This window comes from Anguilla rostrata, chromosome 17, assembly GCF_018555375.3.
Source record: "Anguilla rostrata isolate EN2019 chromosome 17, ASM1855537v3, whole genome shotgun sequence".
NCBI classification, from domain to species: domain Eukaryota; kingdom Metazoa; phylum Chordata; class Actinopteri; order Anguilliformes; family Anguillidae; genus Anguilla; species Anguilla rostrata.
This window is the reverse complement of record NC_057949.1, coordinates 19,064,322-19,087,323: the sequence shown is the minus strand read 5'-3', so window position 1 is coordinate 19,087,323 and position 23,002 is coordinate 19,064,322. Positions and strand designations below refer to the sequence as shown.

General features: G+C 48.5%; 1 protein-coding gene across 1 annotated transcript in view; it reads right to left on the bottom strand.

Annotated features, from left to right (window-relative positions):
• The window catches only part of LOC135243682 (protein shisa-8), a 41,961-nt gene extending 21,531 nt beyond the window's left edge, over window positions 1-20,430 (bottom strand). Inside the window, exons 1-2 of the mRNA XM_064315672.1 lie at window positions 17,720-20,430; window positions 2,049-2,164 (exon numbers count right to left, since the gene is read on the bottom strand). Of these exons, the coding sequence (XP_064171742.1) occupies window positions 2,049-2,164; window positions 17,720-18,267 (664 nt within the window). The 5' untranslated portion in view covers window positions 18,268-20,430. The remainder of the gene's footprint in view (window positions 1-2,048; window positions 2,165-17,719) is intronic.
• Window positions 20,431-23,002: the final 2,572 nt, after the last annotated feature.

The window sequence follows — 23,002 nt, the reverse complement described above, 5'->3', positions numbered from 1 at the left end:
ACACACACGCACACACGCACCCATGCATACACACGCACACACAATCACACACACATGCCTACATACCCAAACACTCACGCACACACACACACACCCATGCACATACACATACACACACACACACACACACACACCCATGCATACACACGCACACACAATCACACACACATGTGCACGCCCACGCACACAATCACACATACACATACACACACGCACACACACACACACACACACACACACACACACACCCATGCATACACACGCACACACAATCACACACACATGCCTACATACCCAAACACTCACGCACGCGCGCACGCACGCACACACACATCCATGCACACACAGATGCCCACACGCACACACACACACACACACCACCCATGCACACACACATACCCACACACACACACACACACGCATGCAGACTCAGGCCAAGTTTGTGTCATTAAGAGTCATGCTCACACGGCGGCCCCTGTGCTTGCGTTTCGTTCGGCTGTGGGCTGCCTGCTGGCCGCTCCCACAGGGCTGTATATTTAGTGCTGTGTTTTGTACACTGCGGTGAAACCCCTGTGGCATCGCAGTGCCCGGCCTCTGTGGAGTCCCTGTTATGGCGGAGAGTCTGAGCGCCGCAGTGCGTTGACTGTCATAACGGCGATAGCAGTGTGCGGCGCGCGCTGACACTGGCATCCATCACTTTGGGGGCGGGGGCTGCCGGAGCCCCTGCAACACCCTGCCTGCGGGCCCTCCTCCTCCCTTTCCTCCCTCGTTCCTCACATCACTTCCTCACTATCATTCTCTCTATCGCTCTCCTGCCTCTCTCTTTTTCTTCCTCATTATTCTCTTATCTCTTTCTCTCACTTATCTGTCCCCTTCTTTCTCCATCTGCCTCTTTCTATCTACCCCATTCCATTTCTCTATCCATCTCTCTCTCCATCTTTCACCCTATCTCTGTCTCTCTGCTTCTCTCCATCTCTCTCACTCTCCCTCCATCTTTCACCCCCTCTGTCTCTCACTTTCTCTCTTCATCTCTCACACTCTCACTCTCTATCTTTCTCTCACTCACTCTCTCCCAGATACTTTCCCCCCCCTTCAGAGAGAAAGAGAGATAGAAATGGGGTGGAGAGAGTAAGAGAGAGATATAAACTGAATAAGACTCTAAATATGTCCAGTTTGCCAACAGACAGACTTCTCCATAGCACCTCATTGCAAATCCATTGTCAGTGGAATTTGGACTGGAACACTGACGGCAGAGTCTCAATTAAATGGGAATCAGCCTCCGCTTCTTCCGTTAGCAACGGGAAGGGAAGGGGGAGATGTCAGGAATATGCCATAAGCACGTCCTTCAGTGCCTTTCAGGAGAATTCCCTGTGCGCATCAGGCAGTGTGAGTCTGAGGGGGAGGATGCATTTACAGTTAATGAGTACCCCACTAGGGATTTAGTCCCAGAAAAGCCCCCACTTATAGAAGCAGAGTGAAATACAAGGGTGGAAATCACTGATACCTAACTCAAAGTCTGAGAGTCTTTAGCTTGAGTCACAAGCTCCTGGAGGCTTTGGATAATCCAAGTTGCGCTGTGATCTGTCCTGAACTTCGTCCAGTCAGTTCTACTCGTCGCTTTTTTCTTGCTTTAAAAAAAATGTGCACGAAAGCATCGAATGAACCGTCATCGAAATACTCTTGCAAATAACCGTGAGATGAATTTGAGGAGAAAAACATGGTTAAACAACAAAGGTCAAATGTCGGTTCCAACCCTATTAATGCAAGTCCAATTAGCCTGTGGCTGGGTTTAGCGACAACTTTCCTTCAAGGCAACACAAGATGAGCAATGAACAATGTTACTGCGATTTGCATCCAGCTTATTTCCTGGTCCCAGACTATGACCACTCAGTTCAATGGTGATGCAACTCATTGATTATTAATTGCGGCAGGTTGGTCATTGGTCACTCATTTAACGGGAATATCATGGTAGAGTGGCCATTGGTCACCTATTTAAAGGGGAAATCGTAGCAGGATGGCCATTGGTCAGTAATTAGAGGCCAGCTCACCATTGGTGTTGCGTAGCCCTCTGCCATGAATTCCATTGCTCCCGATGGGGGCGTGGCCCCCTGTCCCATCCATGCCTGACTCCGCCCCTGGCTGTTTCATCAGCTCTGTCAACATTCTGCAAAGAAGGAGAGATGCACACTGACTCAGAACCAGAGAACTCTCTCTCTCTCTCACACACACACACACACACACAGAATCAAAACCAGAAAATTATTTCACACACGCATACACACACACAGACATTGTAAAACAAAACACAATGTTGTAACAAAGACCCGTGCACTTAGACTGCAGTACAGACGTATGTGAAATCACTGACCAGAATTTATGGAATTTAATCTCATTTGAATTTACATTGACCGGAACCTGCATTTCTTCAGCACTGCAGACTGTAACAGTCGCCCTGTGGGAGGGAGCCACACATTCAGACCCCACTTGAACCAGGGGTTAGCCTCTGACCTCTGACAGCGTGCAGTATGGAGTTAGCGATCCATGCTAATTGGACAGCACATTATGCAGAACATCAATAGCTCTCTGAGACCGTGGATGAAACAGCCCATGTACTCCCAGCGGCCGACTCACTGACTAGACATTAGGCGCAGCTCGTCGATATCGCTGTGAGAGGGGCTAATGCTGTTTATGCGTCAATGCCTTTGCGTTTATGCACAGCATTAACAGCGCTCTGACCGACAGGGGCCCAGCCCAAATACAGTGCCCCCCTCTCCGCACCCTCCCCGCACCACCATCCCCACCCAGCCCAAATACAGTGCCCCCCTCTCCGCACCCTCCCCACACCACCATCCCCACCCAGCCCAAATACAGTGCTCCCCCCCTCCTCCCCCTCACAGCCTCCCGCCACGTGCCCCACACCACCATCCCCACCCAGCCCAAATACATGCTCCCCCTCACAGCCTCCCGCCACGTGCCCCACACCACCATCCCCACCCAGCCCAAGGCCGCTTCGCCTCCCCGCGGTTATGAAAGTCGCCGTTAGCGCAGAGCTGGCCCTGGCACTGCAGGGGAGGAGCCAGCCAGCGCATCGCGCCCAAACAAGGACAGCTAGGAGCATCAGGGGGAGGCCTCCGCCATCGGGCCTGCCACGCACAGATGTGGCAGGATCTAAAAACCGCCAGGCCGGCTTGCTTCCCGCCGCTGACGATGACGCGCTCGGCGTGCCGCTGACGCAGAGCCGCGATGGCGGAGCAGCCGGGTGGCGGTGAGGAGGCGTGCTCTAACGGGGTTTCTGATTGGCCACGGCCGGGCTGTCTGCCAACGCGGTTTTCGTGCGGTTCAGCCTCTGGAAATAGAACTTGCGCTGAATTTATTATTTTATTTTAGGAACTCATTTATGAATAAAATATAACCTGGAATTTTTTGTTTTTTTTGGTGTTTTTTTTTAATATGCTGCCTTATCCGCAGTATTGGATCAGCAGTTTATTTTATAACCTGGAAAAAAAAGAGTAGGAGGTCAAGGAGGAAGAATGAGAGAGAAGGGGAGAATGAGAGAGTGCAAGAGAGAGAGAGGAGGAATGAGAAAGAGAAACTGAGAGAGATGGAGAAAGAGAAGAACACCCCCACGGGTTCTGCTTCATACAGCCAGCCCTGATTAGACAGGCTGAAAATGTACTTGACCATGTTTGTCCCTATGAACCCACACCCTGAGCTGGCCTGAGGAGGACGAGCTCATCCTAATGCGTTAACCTTCTATGGTTTGCTATATGCCAACCAGGGGGCTTTTCCTTGCCACTGTCACCTCTGACGTTCTTTGTTGGGGTTTAGGCCTGGGTATTCAGTGAAGGGTGTCGTGACAAATCCTTTGCGAAATGCGGTACACAGAAACGATGCCATTTCATTGATTGATTGATTGCTGTGAGTGGTGAATTGTGGGATGCGGACCACTGTGAGGATGAGAGGGGATCTTGTCGATCTCGGAGCACTTCCCCGTTCCTCTGACAGCTCCGCCCGCAGGCCTCATCGAAGACTGACGTTAAGACCGCCATCGGCTTATGGATCCGTGCCTCTTTTTGCGTTTTTTTTTTCCAGAGAGTTCTACTGCACCTACGGTCCCCCCCCCCCCCCCCCCCCTCCATTATCCATCCCAAAGCCTCTCCACTCTCAATGGGCCGTGCACGCTGGATGCGGTGTGTGTATAAATAGCCCTTTGATAGCGTGCCTTTGGGCTTCTCGAACCCCGAGCCGTGTCCACAGAGGGAGCCAGGCGGGAGAGCGGCGTCTCCGGTGGGGGGACGGGAGAATTACGCACGCTAAACTTTGTTCTCTTCAGACAGCTGGAGCCTAATTCACAAGCCATTTGACTGCAACCTCATTAGATCTCCCTCTGTGTTCTCTCGCTTCGCCACTATGCGCCCCCTGCTGGCTCGCTGTCTGTCTCTCCCATTATAGCATATAAGCACCTCTATGCCCCCCCTTCCCCTCCCCCAAGGCCCCGCACCCCGACCACCCAGACTCATCCCCTGTAGAGACTAGACGCTAAAGTTGTGTTGTAAATGTGCAACGAAACCGCATCCCAAACAAAAACAAAAAGTAATTAGCCCCGAAAACAACTTTCTCCTGCTTTTTTCAATTATTTGATTAAAAAAAATTATTTCGCGCGGGGTACCCCAAAACATGCAACCTGACTGATATATGCTGCTTGTTGTGCTTCTGTTTTTGTTCTTTTGTTGTCCCTCTGAGTGTTTGCTGAGCTGACGGTTGTTGACAGTTTTCTCTTGAAGTCTCCGTGAGCCATAATTCATACTGACGCCTCTTTGCTGCTAATGTAACATGCCTGATAGTGTCCCTGCCAGATAGTGCCCCTTCCGAATAGCGCCGTCTCCTCTCCATGCTTTTGGCACCTAGAGCCAAAAGCATGGGAAAAGCTGCCAGGAGGGTCTGATATTGCAGCTGCCAAATACGGCCCCCCTCAGGCAGTTGTTTTTTCCCTGCAGCTGCGTAGCTGAGTGTCTCCCATGTTCATATCGGACTCGACAGCTGCCAAATAATGTCCCCTGGCAGTGTTGTGTGATGCTGTTGGGGATGTGTGCGTGCATGTGTGTGTGTGTACGTATGTATGTACGCAGTTATACAATAGCTGTTATGACTGCTGACTTTTAGCTGGAAAATTCCCTGCCTCTCAATTTGTGTGTCTGTGTGTGTGTGTGTGTGTGTGTGTGTGTGTGAATGCCTGTGCCCATGTAGGTATGTATGTGCACGTGTGCAGGCGTGCGCGTGTGTGTCTTTGTGTTCGTGTGCGCATGTATGTGTGTGCCGGCATGTGTAAATATCTGAAATGCCCTTCGCTACACGTTAAAAGTGGGCCAATCGAAAATTTGCCTTGTTGGGCAGATGTGCTCGTATGCAGCCAGATCTTCCTCTAAACACAGTAAGGGCCAGATGACCATCAGCCAGCCCTTCCTTTCTCCTAGAGCTCTTTAATAACTCCTCCGTTCAGTTTGCAGGAGAGGCAGAAACTGCCCGCCCTCCAAACCTGGGTCCCCCCCCCATTCTCCCCTCAGAACCACCCTGCTGAAGACGCGTCTGCCTTCTCTCTACCGCTCGACGCTGTGTGGCCCAGGTCAGAGGTCAATTAGCCGGGTTCTGCTGGCTCCACAGCCGTCGAACGATGTCCGCGTCGTGCTTACGACGTCGCTGTCTCTACCTCACTGTCCTTTTGACGAATTAGCAATAATGATATTCACGCTCTGGCTGCTGTTAGGTGAATTGTAATTTTGCTGTGATTGGTATCTCCAGACCGGTTGTCCGGGAGAAATGATTGAATGGCATGTTAGGAGCTGTCCTCCGCGCAGTTGTGCCGGATATGAACTCAGAGCGGATGGTGTTCTTCCTTCCTGTAGTCCCGGACTGCATCACAGAAGCCGCAGTCGCGTGGCAGATAACAGCATATCATGTGTGATCTTTAATACTGCCCAACATCATACAGAATTACAAGCAGGTGAGCTCTCAAAATGCTAAATAAATGACTTGTCCTCTCGTTAGAATTTCAAATATCTACTTTGTCATGTCCACTCCCAGCTTGTGTCTTATTGCACACACTATATGAGCTAATATGCACATGTAAGCACACATTCATGCATACACACGGGGTCTTGCTGTAGTGTTCACACACTATCTAATGTCTACACATATGCACACACACACACACACACACACACATACACACAACTAATGACAGCACAACTCCGAGTTTAGCCAGACTTTGGCCCCTTGGTCCAGTGAAATAACTCTTGGCTCCATATCCAATATAGGAAAACAAGCTTTACTGCACCACTTGTTTCATAAAGACAAATTGGTGACCCACAGCATGAGGCTGGCATCTCTTGTCCCCTTCTCTAAAACAGACAAACACTCCTTACTCAATACTGAAGTAGCCATTGCACTTGAAAAAAGCCATTGCACTTTGTGCTGATAAACTGCCCTTGTGCTGCTCCAAGGAGACTAACCTGGTCACCTTATCCAAATCAGGCAAGCGTGGATCCCTTACAGGGCTCTATGCAAAGGCTCATAAAATGGGAGCATAGTAGAGCCCTGCCTTATCCAAATCAGGCAACATTTGACCTCTGATACTAAAGCAAGCATCCACTGACCCCTTTTCTAAAGCAGACAGACTTTTGGACCATTATCCCAAGTAGACAGACTTTGGGCCCATTATCCAGAGCAGACCACAACTGAAGAGTCTTGATGACCGATCGCTTGGTCCCTGCTCTCCCGACACTCACGATGTAAGAAACCCACCACGCGTTTCACTTCAGCCCTTTTTTTCTGTGCGTCCCTGTATGCAGTCACGTTGTTCTGTGTTATGTACGATTTTACAGACGTTACACACAAGGCACAGTCTGAATCCTCGACTTTGTGACAATTCCACCGCAAAAAGTCCTCCCGGTCCCGCTGGAGGTTTGTTAAATATCTGGGGACCTATACGGCATAAATGATTGCTGGTCATGTGACTTCATTAGCAGTGAGACTGGGGTGGTGTTCCTGTCTTGGTTCAGGCCAGGGTTGTTGAATGCTCTCGGGACATAATTAGGAGGGGTTCCAGAGAGGAGAGGAGGAGAGGAAGACGTGGGCTGTTGCCAGAAATATCTGACTTTATCTGGATGAAGAGTGGGTTTCTCTTCTTAAGGCTGCTGAAATGGTTTGGCAGGGTTCCTATAAGAGGTTTAGAAATTGTTAAAATCTGCAGAAGAGGCTTACCGGAGCCTCCTTATAAATGTGTTTCTCTGCGTTTAGAAGTGAGCCTGTTGGGTCACCTCTATAAAAATGAATGTGTTTCTTTTCCGGCAAGAAGATTCATCCATCGTACAAAGTAGATTGTGTAGTTGGCTCTCTCTCTCTCTCTCTCTCTCTCTCTCTCTCTCTCTCTCCCCCTCTCCCTCCTTCCCTCCCTTCCTCTCTCCCTCCCAACAGAATTAATATAAATATTTGAGTGTTGGTCTCAATCTTTCTTGTGTGGTTTTAGAAAATGGTTTTTAAAATATATGGTTTAATCGCTCAGAGTAGCTCACTCATAATGCACATTTTCTATTCTCTTTCGTACACTCATTTCAATGTAGGGAAATCTATCATTCTAGTGCACTGTTTTCTCCATCCTCTCCTTAACCAACGAACCCGTCTCTGAAACTGCATGTTTTCCAATGCTATTTTTTGGGTTTTTGTTTTTTCTAGCAGTTTTTTCAACCATGTTCCCTGTCCCTTCAGAATGGCTGAATGAGCATGTTTGGTCTTAATACCTGGATTGGGACACATTCTGGATAAATATAAGTTGCATTTGTAAGTAATGTTGTGGGGCCAGTAGGGGGCAGTCTCCCATCTGGACCCGATACATGGGAAACCTGTGCTGTAGGAGATGATGGTCTGAGGTCACAGTGGTCATAAAAGGTTTCAGGGCACTTGTCGAAAAGAGTAGGGGTTCGCCAGCTTCCTGACTTCCTCAACCTGCTACTGTAATCACCCCTAGTTTAACTGGCTCAACATTTCAATTCCTCATGCTGAGTTCATACATAAATCTCACCAGTTAACAACAACCTCAATGAATATTATTTAAGTGGCCAATAAATGAGGCAACCTGTGATCTAGATACAGGAGAGTATTCTCAGTTGTGTTCCTATACTGTATAAGTCTATGCTTCATATAATTCTTGTGATCTTCCAGGAAGGCTTTTTTTCAGTCTAAAATGATGTTTTCTGAAAAGTTAAAGAGCCTTTTAAAAGTCAACACCATGTCAACATTGTAAAATTTCAAACAGCCTCCTTCTCTCATTCTACTCTGTATTATTTTCAGTTGCTTTATTGGCATGACATATTTTAAAATGCATATCTCTCTCTGATCATGTCTGCGAGTCATATTTTGTATTCTAATTCAGCTTTTTCCATGCGCATAATTTGAATATTCATTAATAATAACCATTTAATCAGAGAAACGGGGATGGAAATATTAGAAGCGTGAATGTAAATGAACAGAAATATGGACACGAATGGTCATATTCCCCTAGAGATGGACAGATGAAAACGTGTCGGGACGGTAATGCATTTTGTCCAGGTTTTATCAATCGGTTCAATGTTCTGATTGGACGCTGACGTTCGAAAGAGCGCATGGAAAGAGAAAGACACGTGTGGCCCGTGTTACACACGTCGGTACCGCCATGTATACCGCAATCCCCATTTACAAACATTGGCGTTTTCCACCACTGGCTTTCTAAAAAGCTTTTAGTTCCAGGGCGGCTTGCGTGCTACTTGAATACGATGAATTACTGTGTACAGCTGTGCTGAATTATTTGATATTCTCACATGCGTAACACTCGCCAGTCGTTCAATCACAGTGCACCGAACATTCTATGTATAGCTTGGCCGGTATTCTTCAGTAAAATTTAATATTAATGCAATATTCTGCTCACCTGATTCAAAAAATCTCCCATTCAAAAAAATATCAAAATATAACTTTTAAAAATGAGATGAAGTATGGGAAGTAGTGGAATATTAGAATGTTTTTAATGCTCAGTCTTTCTCCACCTCTCCTCTTCTCTGTCTCTCTGTCTGCCGCTCTTTCTAAAATAACAGTGTGAAAACAGGGTGTGAATTTACAGGAGGTTCAGCGTATGCTGTAAACGTGTGGAAGGGTTTGGTCTTTCTTGGAGTGTGGGAGGACTGGTTAATCACAGGCACTTGTTTGTTTATGTTTGGGGTGTTGAGGGCCGTGTGTGTATGTCTGTCTGTGTGTGTGCATGTGTGCTTGTTTTCACTGCAGGAGTATGTGTGTGTTTAGGAGGAAGGTTAATGCTGATCTTTTTATTGTTAAATTTGAGACCAAATGAGAATGCGGCATGAAGATGAATATATTATTAAAAGATAAACTGTATAGCATTCCTCTCTCTCTCTCTCCCTCTCTCTCTTTTGCTTTCTCTCTCTCTCTCGCTCGCTTTCTTTCTCTCTTGCTTTCTCTCTCCCTCTCTCGCTTCTCTTTGCTTCTCTCTCTCTCTCTCTCTCGCTAGCTCGCTTCGCTTTCTGTTTAGCCGCGCTCAGCTACACCTGTCAGCTTGGATCAGGGCTTTCAAGCAGCAACATGACAAACTGTCTTCTGATTCACACACACACACAACCACTTTCTCCCACCCTAACAAAAACACACACACGGGTAAAAAGGGACACACACAATCAATCACCTAGGAAAACACACACACACACACACACACACACACACACACACACATACACACACACATACATGGAGAGGCCCATGTAATCAATCATTTTTTCGCTCCTAGACACATACACACACACTCCAATGTGAACATAAAACATCCAGCGCAGTTGGTGTTGAGTGCTAATACGCACCAACAGCAAACCATTCCCCTCCCTGACAGCCAACATATTTCCTCATGCAAACCCTTTTTTTAGCTAGCTTCTATACTTTCTCCCCTCTTCCTGTGTTCCTCTCTCTTTCTCCTCCCTCCCTCTCTCTCATTCCCTTTTTCTCATTCTCCCTCTCTTCCTCTCTCTCTCTCTCAAAGTGAGAGAGTTTACCCCTCCTGCTTAGCTCCTGATAATGTATACCACCATTAACAGGATTTATGACCACTTTTGCAGTGAACATGTAGATATCTCAAACTCACAATCAATTTCCATTTATGCCTCAGGATTCCAGGCCGCAATCCGTTTAAAGTAATATGGCCTCTCGGGCTGATTCCCCTTCTGATTGGTCAGGAAATGTAAAAAAAATAAATAAAAAAAAACACTCCTTTCTCATTCACCCACTCAGGGTGCTAAATTCACTCGAGCAGGATGCAGAATCGCAGAGCTTCCCTGAGGAGGGTGACCGCCATTTTAACGCGCCCCGCGTTTTTACCACCCAGGGCGGTGCGAAGGCAGAGAAATATCAAACAGTCGTATGCTTCACAGGAAGGATGAAAATACTCTCCATTGCGTGTGCGGGTGCAGGGTGCGGGAGTTGCACGTGCGGGGGTACGCAAGTCGCGCGTGGGGACCTGTTGTGCGCTGGCGTACTCGCCCCTCCACCTGTTGTGTGAAAAAAAAAAAAGCGGCCCTCATGCTTTTCGCGAAAAAGGAGGGAACTCGTCACGCACGCTCCTCCCACTGCGGGCCCTGAGACGTCAGAGAAGCGTGCTATTTCTGAAGAGGGAGAAACGCAGAGACGAGTCTCAGAGTCTCAGAGTCTCAGAGTCTCAGAGTCTCGGAGTCTCAGAGTCTCAGAGTCTCAGAGTCTCAGAGTCTCAGAGTCTTAGAGTCTCAGAGCATCGGAGTCTCAGAGTCTCAGAGTCTCAGAGTCTCAGAGTCTCAGAGTCTCGGAGTCTCAGAGTCCCAGAGTCTCGGAGTGTGTGAGTTTGTCCAAAGTTCCTAAATCTGAAGGGCTGAGTTCGTTTTTTTTGCACCGAACCTGGGCATAAACATAGACCCATAAAGACTGACAGTTCAGCCTTCAACAGTGTGCTATAAATGCTATGTGATATCATGTCGGCCAAAACAAAATAAAATATATATACACGTTAGCTTTGTGCTGTGACTCATGGCGATGTGCTTTAGAAGGCAGAAGTCATGCTATAGCCCAGCAGTGGAGTGAAAGCAGTCTGCTCATTGAGGGACGTGCACGGCATTCCAGGCATGAAATTTCAGGGGCCTCTCTCCTCTGTCCCCATTACACACACACTCTTTCTCTCTCTCTCTCTCTTCCCTTTCCTCTCTTCTCTTTCTCTCTTTTCTTTCTCTTTCTCCCTCTCCCGCAGCTGTAGCAGTGGCAAAGCCTCGCGTTATGTAACGTGCTATCTCAATGCCCTCCCTTCCTCGAGGACACAGGATCAGAGTACACGAGTGGGTCAGGCCCTATTGTTAATCCTCGCTGTGTATTTGAAAGTTTTGCATTGCGGTCACTGCTTTTGTCATCGTCTTAATTGTTCTTTGCTCTTTTTTTTTTTTTTTCCTCAGTGAGAATGAGAATGTTGTATCGTGACACGTCATTCCCAAGAGCTCAGAGCTCAGTGGCTTTGGAGCCAATCAGACGGGGCCTCTGACATCTGTTCCGTGGTCGCGTTTGGTCGCCGCCGCCTCCCCGTGAGCGGGGCGGGTTCGTGTGACAAAGCGCTAATTAGATTCCGTTTGATCTCCGTTAATGCAGAGCCGCGCTGGTGCGCCGTTAGCCCTGGGTGAAGGGGATCTGCGTGTCCCCCGCTGGTGAGCCGTTAGCCCTGGGTGAAGGGGATCTGCGTGTCCCGCCATCTCCGAGCGCTTTAACCTTTCTTCCCCGGGAACGTGTCGGCCAATCAGGGTCTCCCTGGGACACCCGCGCTCCCCCCCTTATCAGTGCATCTCCCCACAAGCACAGTTAATGAGGTATTAGCCCCCCCCCAATCCAAGAAAACCAACAAGCAGAACGCAGAAATTTCCCCATTTTTAATCCCAGCAGCCGCCTGGCACCTGCACTGACAGCCGGCCTTATTATTATTTTTACGCTGTTCGTTTGCTTAGCAGAGTCCTTCATCTTGTCCAGGCCTTGCCTGTTTTTTGGGGGGGGGTTTTGTACATGCTATCCATTTTCACAGCTGAGTGATTTGGTCAGGTTAAGTGACTCCTTAAGGGAACAGCCATAGTGGGGCAACCTGGGATTAGAACCAGCAGCCCCTGAGTCTCGGTCTCATCGCTACATTGATCCAAAGGAGCGAGAGACAAGGAGACATAGAGTGGGAGAGGGATGGAGGGAGAGAGAGAGGGCAACACTTTGTAGAAAATTTATGAAAACAAGAGAAAATCAACAAAAAAAACAACATAAAAGCCGCAAAATCGATGTGGATTCACATTGGGGTGGTAGATTGATGTCTTGCTTGAGCCTGATTGGCCAGTTGCAGTGCGGTCTCTATTCAGGTGATTCGGTGCTACAGTGGCTCTTGCCCCCAGAGGTGGGCCCGCAGTACAGTGATCCCCAGCCCCCCCCCCCAGACCCCCCTACCCTCTCCCTGAGCACCGGGGCCAAATCGTTTCTACGAGTCTGTCGTTCTCATCATCTCTGCAGCCCGTAAGACGTGCGCTATTTCTGACCGGCGTGGAGGAGCCGAGTTTGGGGTGTGGAGGGGAATAGAGACTGGCCGGCTCTCTTGTTCAGCGATTACACAGCTCCCTCCAGGCATGCCGGCTCCAGCGCCCTCTCCGTCCCGCTTCCATTCTCCTGCTGCAGCTTATTAAATGAGATATTTATGCAATGCGATTGCAGGAACCATAGGGGAGAGGAGATGAACTAAGCGAGATGGGGAGGGGGGGGGGGGTTTGGCATGAGGACAGGCGAGGGGACAGGGGGGTAGTGGGGGTTTTTGAGAATCAGAGAAATGAGCTGAGTGCTGAAATGTCTCTATTAAATTGCTACAAGCCAGTGGCTGCTTTTCCGTCTCTCTGGTTGGCGTGAGGCGTCAACCCGGGCCAAAGAACCCGCGCTGGAGCGAGAGCTGGCCGCGTCCCGTCCCCCAAACCCACCCCGCCGAGAACGCCAAGTCACCGAGCGCTCCCTCAGAGCGGGGCCGGGCCTCGCCTCCTCACGGGCGGGTAAGCACACGCTTCAGGCCCTTTTCCTAATGTAGGAAATGTCCCATGTTCAATCAAACCCTGTATTTTGACCATAGACTTCTATTGTCAGTCAAATCATTTTGTTGCTAATGTGTTTCTACGCAGTAAAATATTCAGCGTTAATTCAAGTCAAACAATGCTTATATGAGTCTGTAAGAGTTGATTTAACAGTGAACATTTTACAATGTATTTATCTATTTATGTATCTATCAATCTATCTATCTGTCCATCGGTGTGTTTATGAGTCTGTCTATAGGCTGTAATGTGGGTAATTAGTCTGTCTGGGCAGTGATGTTGTGTTCTTCTCATGTTTGTGCAAAACAAGACCTCACAAAGGCGCTCATAACAGTTCATAGCCACATGACACTACTGTCTGCCATGCCCCAAGGTGACTGTTTATGTCAGCATTATAAGCTGTTATAAGCAGCTATGCATGCCTATAAAAGTCAGTAGGCCATCATGTAGCTTTAGTTCTGTGCTCCTGTGGGCTCTGTGAGAAATGAGGGTGGTATGAGGTAAAAGCACAGTGCTCTAGATTCAGAGCACAGCTCTGCTCTTTCTTGGTCAGCAGGTTTAATGTCTACCCCTAGTCTGTGCTCCTCTGTTTTTGGCTGCTCTAGTCTGTGCTCCTCTGTGTTTGGCTGCTCTAGTCTGCGCTGCTCTGTGTTTGGCTGCTCTAGTCTGTGCTCCTCTGTTTTTGGCTGCTCTAGTCTGTGCTCCTCTGTTTTTGGCTGCTATAGTCTGTGCTCCTCTGTTTTTGGCTGCTCTAGTCTGCGCTCCTCTGTGTTTGGCTGCTCTAGTCTGTGCTCCTCTGTGTTTGGCTGCTCTAGTCTGCGCTCCTCTGTGTTTGGCTGCTCTAGTCTGTGCTCCTCTGTTGCACTGGGCTGCACTTGTGAAGACTAAGATGGGGGCCCACAATCCCTGCAGCACTGCCTCAGCTCATTATTTTCCCATTGGGGGGGGGGTCCCAAATCACGCAGGACAGCGCTGGGGAGGGACCACATCTCTCAAAGCGACAGGAAAGATGGGGGGAGATGTGAGGGTACACAGGGATGACAGTGAGAGGGGGATAGAGACGGAGGTGTGCAGGAAGAAGCCAGGGGAAAATAGAGGGGGTGGGAGTGCAGGTAGGAAAAGAAAAAGTGCAGCGTGAACACAGCAGGAGATGAACCTGGATTCTAGAGCACTATACAGTATACCGCTATGTGTCTGTGTGTGTGTGCATGTGCATGTGCATCAATGTGTATGTGTGTGTGTGTGTGCATTGGTGTGTTCTTGTGCGTTTCTGTATGTGTGTGTGTACATTGGTGTGTGTGTGTGCGTGCGTGCATGTGCATGTGTGTGCATGTGCATGTGCATCAATGAGTGTGTGTGTGTGCGTTCGTGTGCGTGTGAGTATTTGTGTGTGTGTGTGTGCATTCATGTGGGGAAAGGAGAGAATAACAGGTGGAGTAGGGAAGAGCAATACAAAACCAGCCATGTGAGATTACACAAGCACAGTGCACACATGCTCTATACAGCCTATTCTAAAAAAGAAACACAGATCTGCCAAAAAAAATAAAAATTCAAAGAGTGATGGGTCAGGTGTCAAAAACCCTTCAACCCACCATGTGCTACTAAAGACTGACCATACTGATCTTAACCTAAACCAATAAGCTGCAGAGAGCAAGGTGATTGGCTCTTGCTAGTCAGTGAATGACAAATAACCCCTGTCCATAGTGGGGTTCATTCAGTGTCATTTGAAGCGTCTGTTGCCTGCAAAGCCATGAATATCTCCACATCATCCACTTTTTCCAACAAGCCGGCTGAACCAATAAAAATATGATGGATACTTTTGGCACATTGAGCAAGATTCTTGTGAGATTAAGCAGACTTGTTAATTATCCAGTTGTTAATTTTGCTGTAATTTGTCAGGAAACAAGTAATGTGTGGGCATACAAACAACAACTAGAGGTAGAGACTGGGCCAAGCAAGCTGTAAACAAATTTATAAAACATTCTTAATTTTTTTTATTGGTGGGGATTAAAAAAAAAAATATAATAATAAAGTTACAAGTAGTATCTTTAGCAATGCAATTGAAAACCTGTGTGGATTCTGTTATTAAACCAGTCCTGGGAGGTATCCTGTGGCACAGCCTACGTCTTCATTCAGAGATAAGGGAAAATAAGATCTCTAAAGCATGAACCTGCATTGCCTCTGCGAAACAGAACAAGGAAAATGGGGGCTTAGGTGTAAATGTTCCATTTAGCCTGATGTTGATTTAAGTGAGCTATTACCGAATTGGACTCTTTGTGTGTCTAGAAAATAACATTATTTAGATCTGCTGCTGTTAGGGAGAGAGAGAAAGAACATTCACAGCTCTGTGAGAAATGAAATTTGAAGTTGCGTGACAATTTACGGTATAGGCGCTACAATGCGTGCATTTGGGTGCGATTCCGTTCGATTGCTTTTTATTTTCATTTCACAGAAGGCCACACTTTTCCATCTGTCCATATCAGATGTAGGTCTATTCAGGCAATTAACTGTGTTATGCTGGTCTGACAATCAATAATTCTCAAAACAAGTTTGGCAAATTAGCCTATCAAAGAACGCCCTGCATATTTAATATTGACGCATTGAGTTTTGTTTGATATGCTCTGGATAATGGCACAGAGAGCTGTAGCTGCACTAATGCTCACGCACACCACACACAAACAGTCTCTTTCTCTTTCTCTCTCCCTCTCTCTCTCTCCCTCCCTCTCTCCTCTCTCCCTCTCTCTCTCTCTCTCTCCCTCTCTCTCTCTCTCTCTCTCCCTCTCTCACTCTCTCTCTCTCCCTCCCTCCCTCTCTCTCTCTCTCTCTCTCTCTCTAACACATTCCCATGCTCAGAGTGTGGTGGAAAGGGCAGCAATGTGTTTACGAACAGATATCATAACCGCTGTGATGCAGATGAGCACATCTGTTCTCAGAGTCAAACCCAGCAGCTCAACCCAAGCGGAAATAAAGTGCCATTCATACACCCACAATTCTGATTTATTTCATTTGCACGTGCTGACAGTCCCTGTTGTTTGTTTGTATCACTGGCCGTGGAGTTTGCCTTCACAAAGGTATTTTTCCCTGTGCACATCGACTGCCCTACAAACAACCACTCACTGCCGTAAACACACTATCACAGACCCACACACTCGCGTTAACAGGTAGCGATGTAAACACTGGGGTGCAGAAGCAGTTCCAGTCCCGCTCTCGGGTATCAACACAAGCTCACGCCGCAGCACGGAGGCACACGGTAAACAAAATAAATGTCTGGAGGGTGTATCGATATACCCGCTGCGCAACGCGATCCACGGTTCTCACTTTCACACCAGAGGTGATGTTTCAACTGGCAATAATTTAGTTGTAATCAGCTTGCATAGCCAGGTCTTCCTGGACACGGGGCGTTGCTGTTTTTGGCAGACGCACTAGCAACATCATTCAACCAGCTCTCAAGTTCAAGGGAGATGGCAAAGAATACGAGTTTGTAAAAGTTCTCCTCCCCCTCTCCTCCATGCCCCCCCCCACCCCTCCCACCCCCTGCCCCCCCCACCCCAGTGCAAGAGATTCAACCTCCACCTATTCCATGGCTGTATATCAGGTAGTGGAACACTGCGACCTTGCTCTGCCTCACGCCGAAGACGCAAGGAGTGGCGTTACAGCCCTTCTCCTGCAACCTTCAGATCGGGGTCTCTGTCAATCGATGGCGCTGATGACTTGCAGCGAGCCCCGCCGGCGTGATTGTGTTTCACTGGCTGATCAATGGGGACGCCACCTCCCGCCCGTCCGCCGCGCGGTACCGCAGGCTGGCTGGGCCGGGCCAGGCCGGGCCTGGGGGGGTGGCGTCGGAGCCGCACCGTGGTAAATCAAGGTAAGTTATCGTCCCTCCCGCGGTTGGACGGATCGCACTGACCGTCCATCCGGCCGCCGCCCGCGTCGATACTGCAGGACCATGCGATGGTAGCTGCAGCGGATTCCGTCGCCGCTGTTCTCTTTCACCCCAAAAACAGACCAGGGGTCCAGGCAATGACCAGGGAGAGCCTCCCCACCCTGCTTATACACCCCTCCTCTTCTACAGTTCTGCTGCTCGTTTGACCTTCGTTTCTGTTGAGAACTTTATCGTTTTCATACCAACCGCTTGCTCACTGACACGCGTCCCAAATGCTGCCCGACCCATCTATCCATCTCCTGGAGCCAATAATGGCTGTGGCACTGATCTAACCATAGATCTAGCCAGAATCAATGATCCACAACAGCTGACCCAACATCCTTGAATCCCAAAGCATCTCCTAAAATAAACTTGCATTTATCCCGGAAGAACCGCCTCCCCTCGTGGAAGCTAGTTTCTCCGATCTCCCATCACTCCTCTTCTGAAACCCGAATCACTGGCTCGTCTCCTCTCCCATCTCAAAAAGCGTCTCCCAAAATAGGCCCGCGTCCCTGAGTAACCTTCGCACCTCCTGGAAGTTTGTTCCTCCAAACCCATCACTCTTGCCTAAAACAGCCCGCCCCCCCCCACTACGCACGCTTTAGCCATTTCTCAGCCACCTCCACAAACCCAACCCCCGCCTCCTCCAGCTCACCTGGAGTTGGTCATGTCCGTCTGACCCCCTCGACTCTTCTCCAGGCCCAGCTTGGTGAAGATGCCCACCAGGACCATGATGGCCACCACCCCGCAGATGATGTAGACGATCATGTGGGTCCGATCCCGGTCGGGCTCCTCGTGGACCTCGGTGATGGGCGAGGCGGGCTTGCCGGTGTTGGCCCACACGGGCGTGTCGTAGTTGGAGCAGGACGTCTGGTCCAGGCGGTGCTGCTTGAACTGGCAGCAGAAGCGGTAGAAGCAGGAGCCGCAGCAGAACAGGTAAATGCCAGCGTTGCAGTTGAAGGGGGGGTCCCACTGCCCCATGACATCATAGTAACCCCAGCAACGGCTGCCCATGGATGAGATGGTCTGATCCTCAACCTCACCCGCGGGTGTCGTCAAGGTGACCTCGGTGGCACTGGTGGGCGCCACGGTCTGATTGGTCGACTGGTCGTCCAACTCGGCCTGCTTGCCATTCTGGGCCAGCGTGGCGGGACCCAGGAGCAGGGCCAAGACCAGGCAAAGTGGAACGGGAAGGGTGGCCATATTGCACTGTCCTCTAGGGAGTGTCAACAAAGTTCCTGCACAACAAAGACAGGGCAAGTGGCAGGTCTCCCTAGTGAAGCTTCAGCAAAAAAATAAAATAAAAACGTGCAAAGCCTCTTAAAGGGCAAAATTGAAAAATGGGGAAAAAATGTGACAATGATTTAAAAGTGTCTCTCCATGAAAACAAATGACCATTCAACAGAGCTCCAGGGAAGAAGCAGTATCGACTGAGGCAATTAAGAACATTCAATTAAATTTTAATAGCCAATAAAATACTGTTATGCCTGCAGCTAAATACTCATAAGGTAATTATCAGACTTAGAGACCGACAGACGGGCAAAATTAGACCTGATCAGTCCAATCGAGCTTTGAATTTCAACAAGTTCACAATGCAAGATTGGAGGGGGTCATATCGTTCCTGGGGGTTTTTATGAAATTGTTTGCATTGGTTTTTCCAAAATAAAAGCAAAAAATGAAAAATCCAGCAAGATGTAGAGTAACCAGTTTAGTGAATGTCATCTGGAAATAAGTATTACTCCAGAATTTTTTTTATAATCCCAAAATAATGAAGTTTTCAACCGGCAATTTGAGGTCCTGTCAGCAACTACAAACAAAACAGAGCTTTGTTTTAGATCACATAGCAAAGAGAATTCATATCATCAGTTTTTTGTTTTTTTGTTGCTGCAAGAAACAATGATGGAAATCACCAGATTGGGAATATTATGTTTAATCCACTTATATTTCACCTGAAAAGGTAGCTGTTGTCTTTCTTTTTTAAATTTATGCTTGTTTTTTGTTTGTTTGTTTTTTCTCCTGAAATCCCTAGATTGGGTTTAGATAAACCCTAAACCCTCCTGGTCAGATTGTGCAATCTCACTCATCAGTTCAAATCCCTCCTTATACCGCCATCGCAGGTTCGTTTTCCATCCCAGGGGTCTTCTGTCCTTCGTTCACCCCTGAAACCCGGGGCCAGCTGATAAAGGAATGATTCATATTTTCCACGGGGTGGATGGCATTTCGTTTAGGGAACGAGGCTGAAATTCACGTGGCGAACTGAAAATCCCACGTTCAGTTGAACCCCCCCTTCTAACCCTGGTCGGTGTCCAGACGCAGCTCCCTCTGACCGTCTCCTTGGGTTCCAGTCCGAGTCCGGGGCGTCCACACTCAGGGTGTCCGCGGGCAACCAGACCACAAGTGTTCCCTTAGACGGAAGTTTGCCCAGCGAAATCTCTGCGGTTTTGCCAGCTACCCCCTGCCCTCCCGGTCTCCTCTCACAGAAGCGCGAGCGGAACCCGAGCAGCTCCGCGTGTCCGTGTGCGTATGTGCGTCCACGCCGGCCGTGGGCTAGCGCCTGGGCGCTCGTTTCTCATCGCTGCTGCTCTTCCAGGTGCTGCTTCTTGTTTGTTTGCTTGTTTGTTTTTCTAATAGTACTTTGATGCTCCTCTATCGCCCTTCTCTCTTCTTTTTTTTTGTCTTCCTCTCTCTATTTCTTCTCTCTGTTTTCCTTCATCTTCCCCCCCCCTGCCGTGAGTCTGTCCTTGAACACAGATAAACACATTTGCTGGGAAGTCGGCGGGACTTTCTGCATCTGTAAGATTACGTCCATTGACTAACTTCAGCCGCTCCTGTCCCTCACGTTTTATTTACGCGCTCCCGGCCAGCACAAAGCACGCGGGTCGCTCGTCCCTGCCTCCTCCTCCCTCAAAAAAAAAACAAAAACAAATAAAGGGGAAAGAAAGGAAATCTGTAATCCTAAAAAAATGGCTCCAAAAATTGAGAAGAGACAAAGATAATTGTAATCGTTGTATATTTTTTATGCAGTCCGTTTGTACCAGGCAATTGCATTTGCCATTGCAGTTAAAAAGCAGTCAAATGCAATAACTTGGCAGGATGTAACAAACTAAGCAGTCTCACAATTTTGTATCTGAGAGCAACAAAATCCCTTTCCAAGTGCAGCAACAAAATCCCTTTCCAAAAACAGGCATATAATGATATATATATACAGGCATATGTAAATTATATATATATCTATATGTGTGTGTTTTTCACCAAAAAAGTATGACTTTATTGTATTTTTCCTTTCTTATTTTCCTCTGTTTTCTGTAGATTCCTTTCTTCTCCCGTCCCTCTCCTGTCCTTCCCTGGAGCTGCAGAACAGTAAACTGGCAGGACCAAATGCTAATGTCTCACATACACACACGCGCTCTCTCCCTCTCTCTCTCTCTCTCTCCCCCTCCCTCCCTCTCTCTCTCTCCCTCCCCTCTCTCTTTCCCACTCTCTCTGCCATCTCCCTCTCCCTCTCTCCCTCCCTCCCTCTCTCTCTCTCTCATGAGCGAATGAGCGTACCTCACTCACTGACTCTCCCCTGCCCCCCCCCGACTGTCACTGACACCCCCCTTCCTTTTTCTAAGCCATGCTTTTACTCTCCTCCCAAATCTCTCTCTCTATATATATATTGCTCCCTCTCCTTTTCACTCTCGTTCGTCGCATTCCACCTCTCTGGCTCTTTTCTTTTTTGCTCTCCTCTGTCCCTGGTGCTTCTTCTCCCGCTGTCTATTCTCTTTTTTTCCTCTCTCCACCCCTCCCTCCTTCTCTTCGTCTCTCCCTCCCTCCCTCCGTCCTGCTCTTTCTCCAGCATTTCGTCTCTAAATCCCCTTCAGTTCAACAGTTGCTGCCGTAGTGCTGACTACAGAGGCGGGTCGCGTGGCTGCCCCCCCCCCCCCCCCCCCCCCCCCCAGTGTTTGTGTGAGTGCGGAGCTTGTGGATGGGCTGAGTCTGAGACTTAAAGAGAACGAGCAGACATGGGGTCGTCGGTGGAGTGGGGACAAAGTGGGGGGTTAGGAAGAGAGAGATGGGGGTGATTTGTGAGCGGGAAATTGGAGCGAGACAGAGAGAGAGAGCGATAAGGAAGGGAGAGCAGCTAGAGGACAGCGAATAAGAGAACTTAAAGGGGCAATGGAGGAAGGAGGGAGGAGATGGAGGGGAAGAGATGGCAGGATTGAGAGGAAAGGAGTGACAGGGAGAGGATTGGGGAGAGATAGAGAGATTAGAGAGGAGACAGGTAACGGTAGGGGGAGGGAAGAATTGAGAGACTGTGAGAAAGAGAGGTGACAGGGAACAAGTGCAACCGTGGGACAAAGGGAAAAAGGAAAAGAGAAGGAGAGATGCAGAGAAGGAGAGAGAGAGAGAGAGAGAGGAGGGCATCAGGAGGAGTGCTGTGAATTCTGAATAATCCCCTGGTTTAATGTTGAACATGAACTAGATTTTGTAAAGGAAAGCGCCTTTGGGTCTCCGGGCTGAAGGAACCTTCTCATCAGTGCACTGCCAGGCCACGGAGAGCTCCCGCTAAATATTTTATTCTGTTTCAGAATCATTGACATTAAACTCCTGTTGAATATACATTTTTTGCAGACACTTTTTTTTTGCGACTGTGTGTGCGTTTGTAGTACATGTACATGAGTGTGATTTTGTGTGCCTGTGTGTGAGAGAAAGAGAGAGAGAATGTGTATATTTATTTTATGTTCTATTGTTTCTTTCTTCAGACCTGCTCCCTCTTTCACTCCATTTTTCTCTTCACAGTATCCTGCCTGCTTGTCACCCCTTCTTAGCCTAAATTTACAGAATTTTGTGGCATTACACAAGTGCCTTCTCTCTCTCTCTCTCTCTCTCTATTTCGATCTATATATCTATCTATCTATCTCACTCTCTCACACACACACACACACACACAGGCACGCACACACAGCCACCCCCTTCCCCTCCCCACACACTCCCATCCATCCTTCCTCTCCCTCTGCATTCCCTCAGTCCCCTCTCATCCCACATCTCTCCACCGTCCCCATCACTCCGTTCTGAAATCGTCCGTTTCCTTTATCCGTTAGCTCCCTCCGTTCCGGCCTCATGCAGAACAGCCCCCGCTGCGGATTTTCGCCACCCGAAACCCGGCGCCATCGAACGAGGGTTTGCGGCTGAAGCAGCTGTCATGTGAAATATTGTGCACGCGACAAAGAACTATTGGCATATTGACAAAAATACAGTGCAGTGCTCACGTATATCTACCGAGCGGGGGGGGGGGAGGTGAGGGAGGATAAAGAAGGGAAGAGAGAAAGGAAATAGGCAGATGAGAGAGAGCGATACTGAGATTGAGGGCGGAGGGGAGGCGTATGAGACGCCTGTCTGCTGTGGTCATGTTTTCATTTCAGTTTCACCGCTCAGGTACTTTCCTGATCCTGTTTATTTCTTTTGGCGTTTTATCAGCATGCAGGACATGTCCCGCCCCCCCCCACCCTAGCCCCTCCCATTGTGCCCTGGAAAGGCTTTTTTATTTGATTTTGTTAACGGCAGAGAGGAGAGGAGAAGGACGAAATGTCCAGAACAGCGTTGAGGCTTTTTGCTTTCTTTTCCTACGGTCTCATTCCTTCCAAAAAAAGAAAAAGAAAAAAAAAGAGCGGGATTAAATTAAAATTCCGCCGAGGTTCTGTTCAACGAAATGATTTAATTTGCTCCTGTAATGTTGTTTAAAAAGATAAACAACAGAACGCAAGGTGCTTTTCCCTCATGTGCACCCTCAGCACACCGAAGCCCCCACCTGCTCCTCTCTCCAGCCTTCACCCCTCTCTCCCCTCTGCTTTCCCTTTCCCTCTCTCTGTCTCACTGTCCATTGACCCCTATCTTTCCCTCTGTCTCTCTCTCTTTCAATTTGATTCAACCTCTCTCTCTCTCTTTCTCTCTCTCT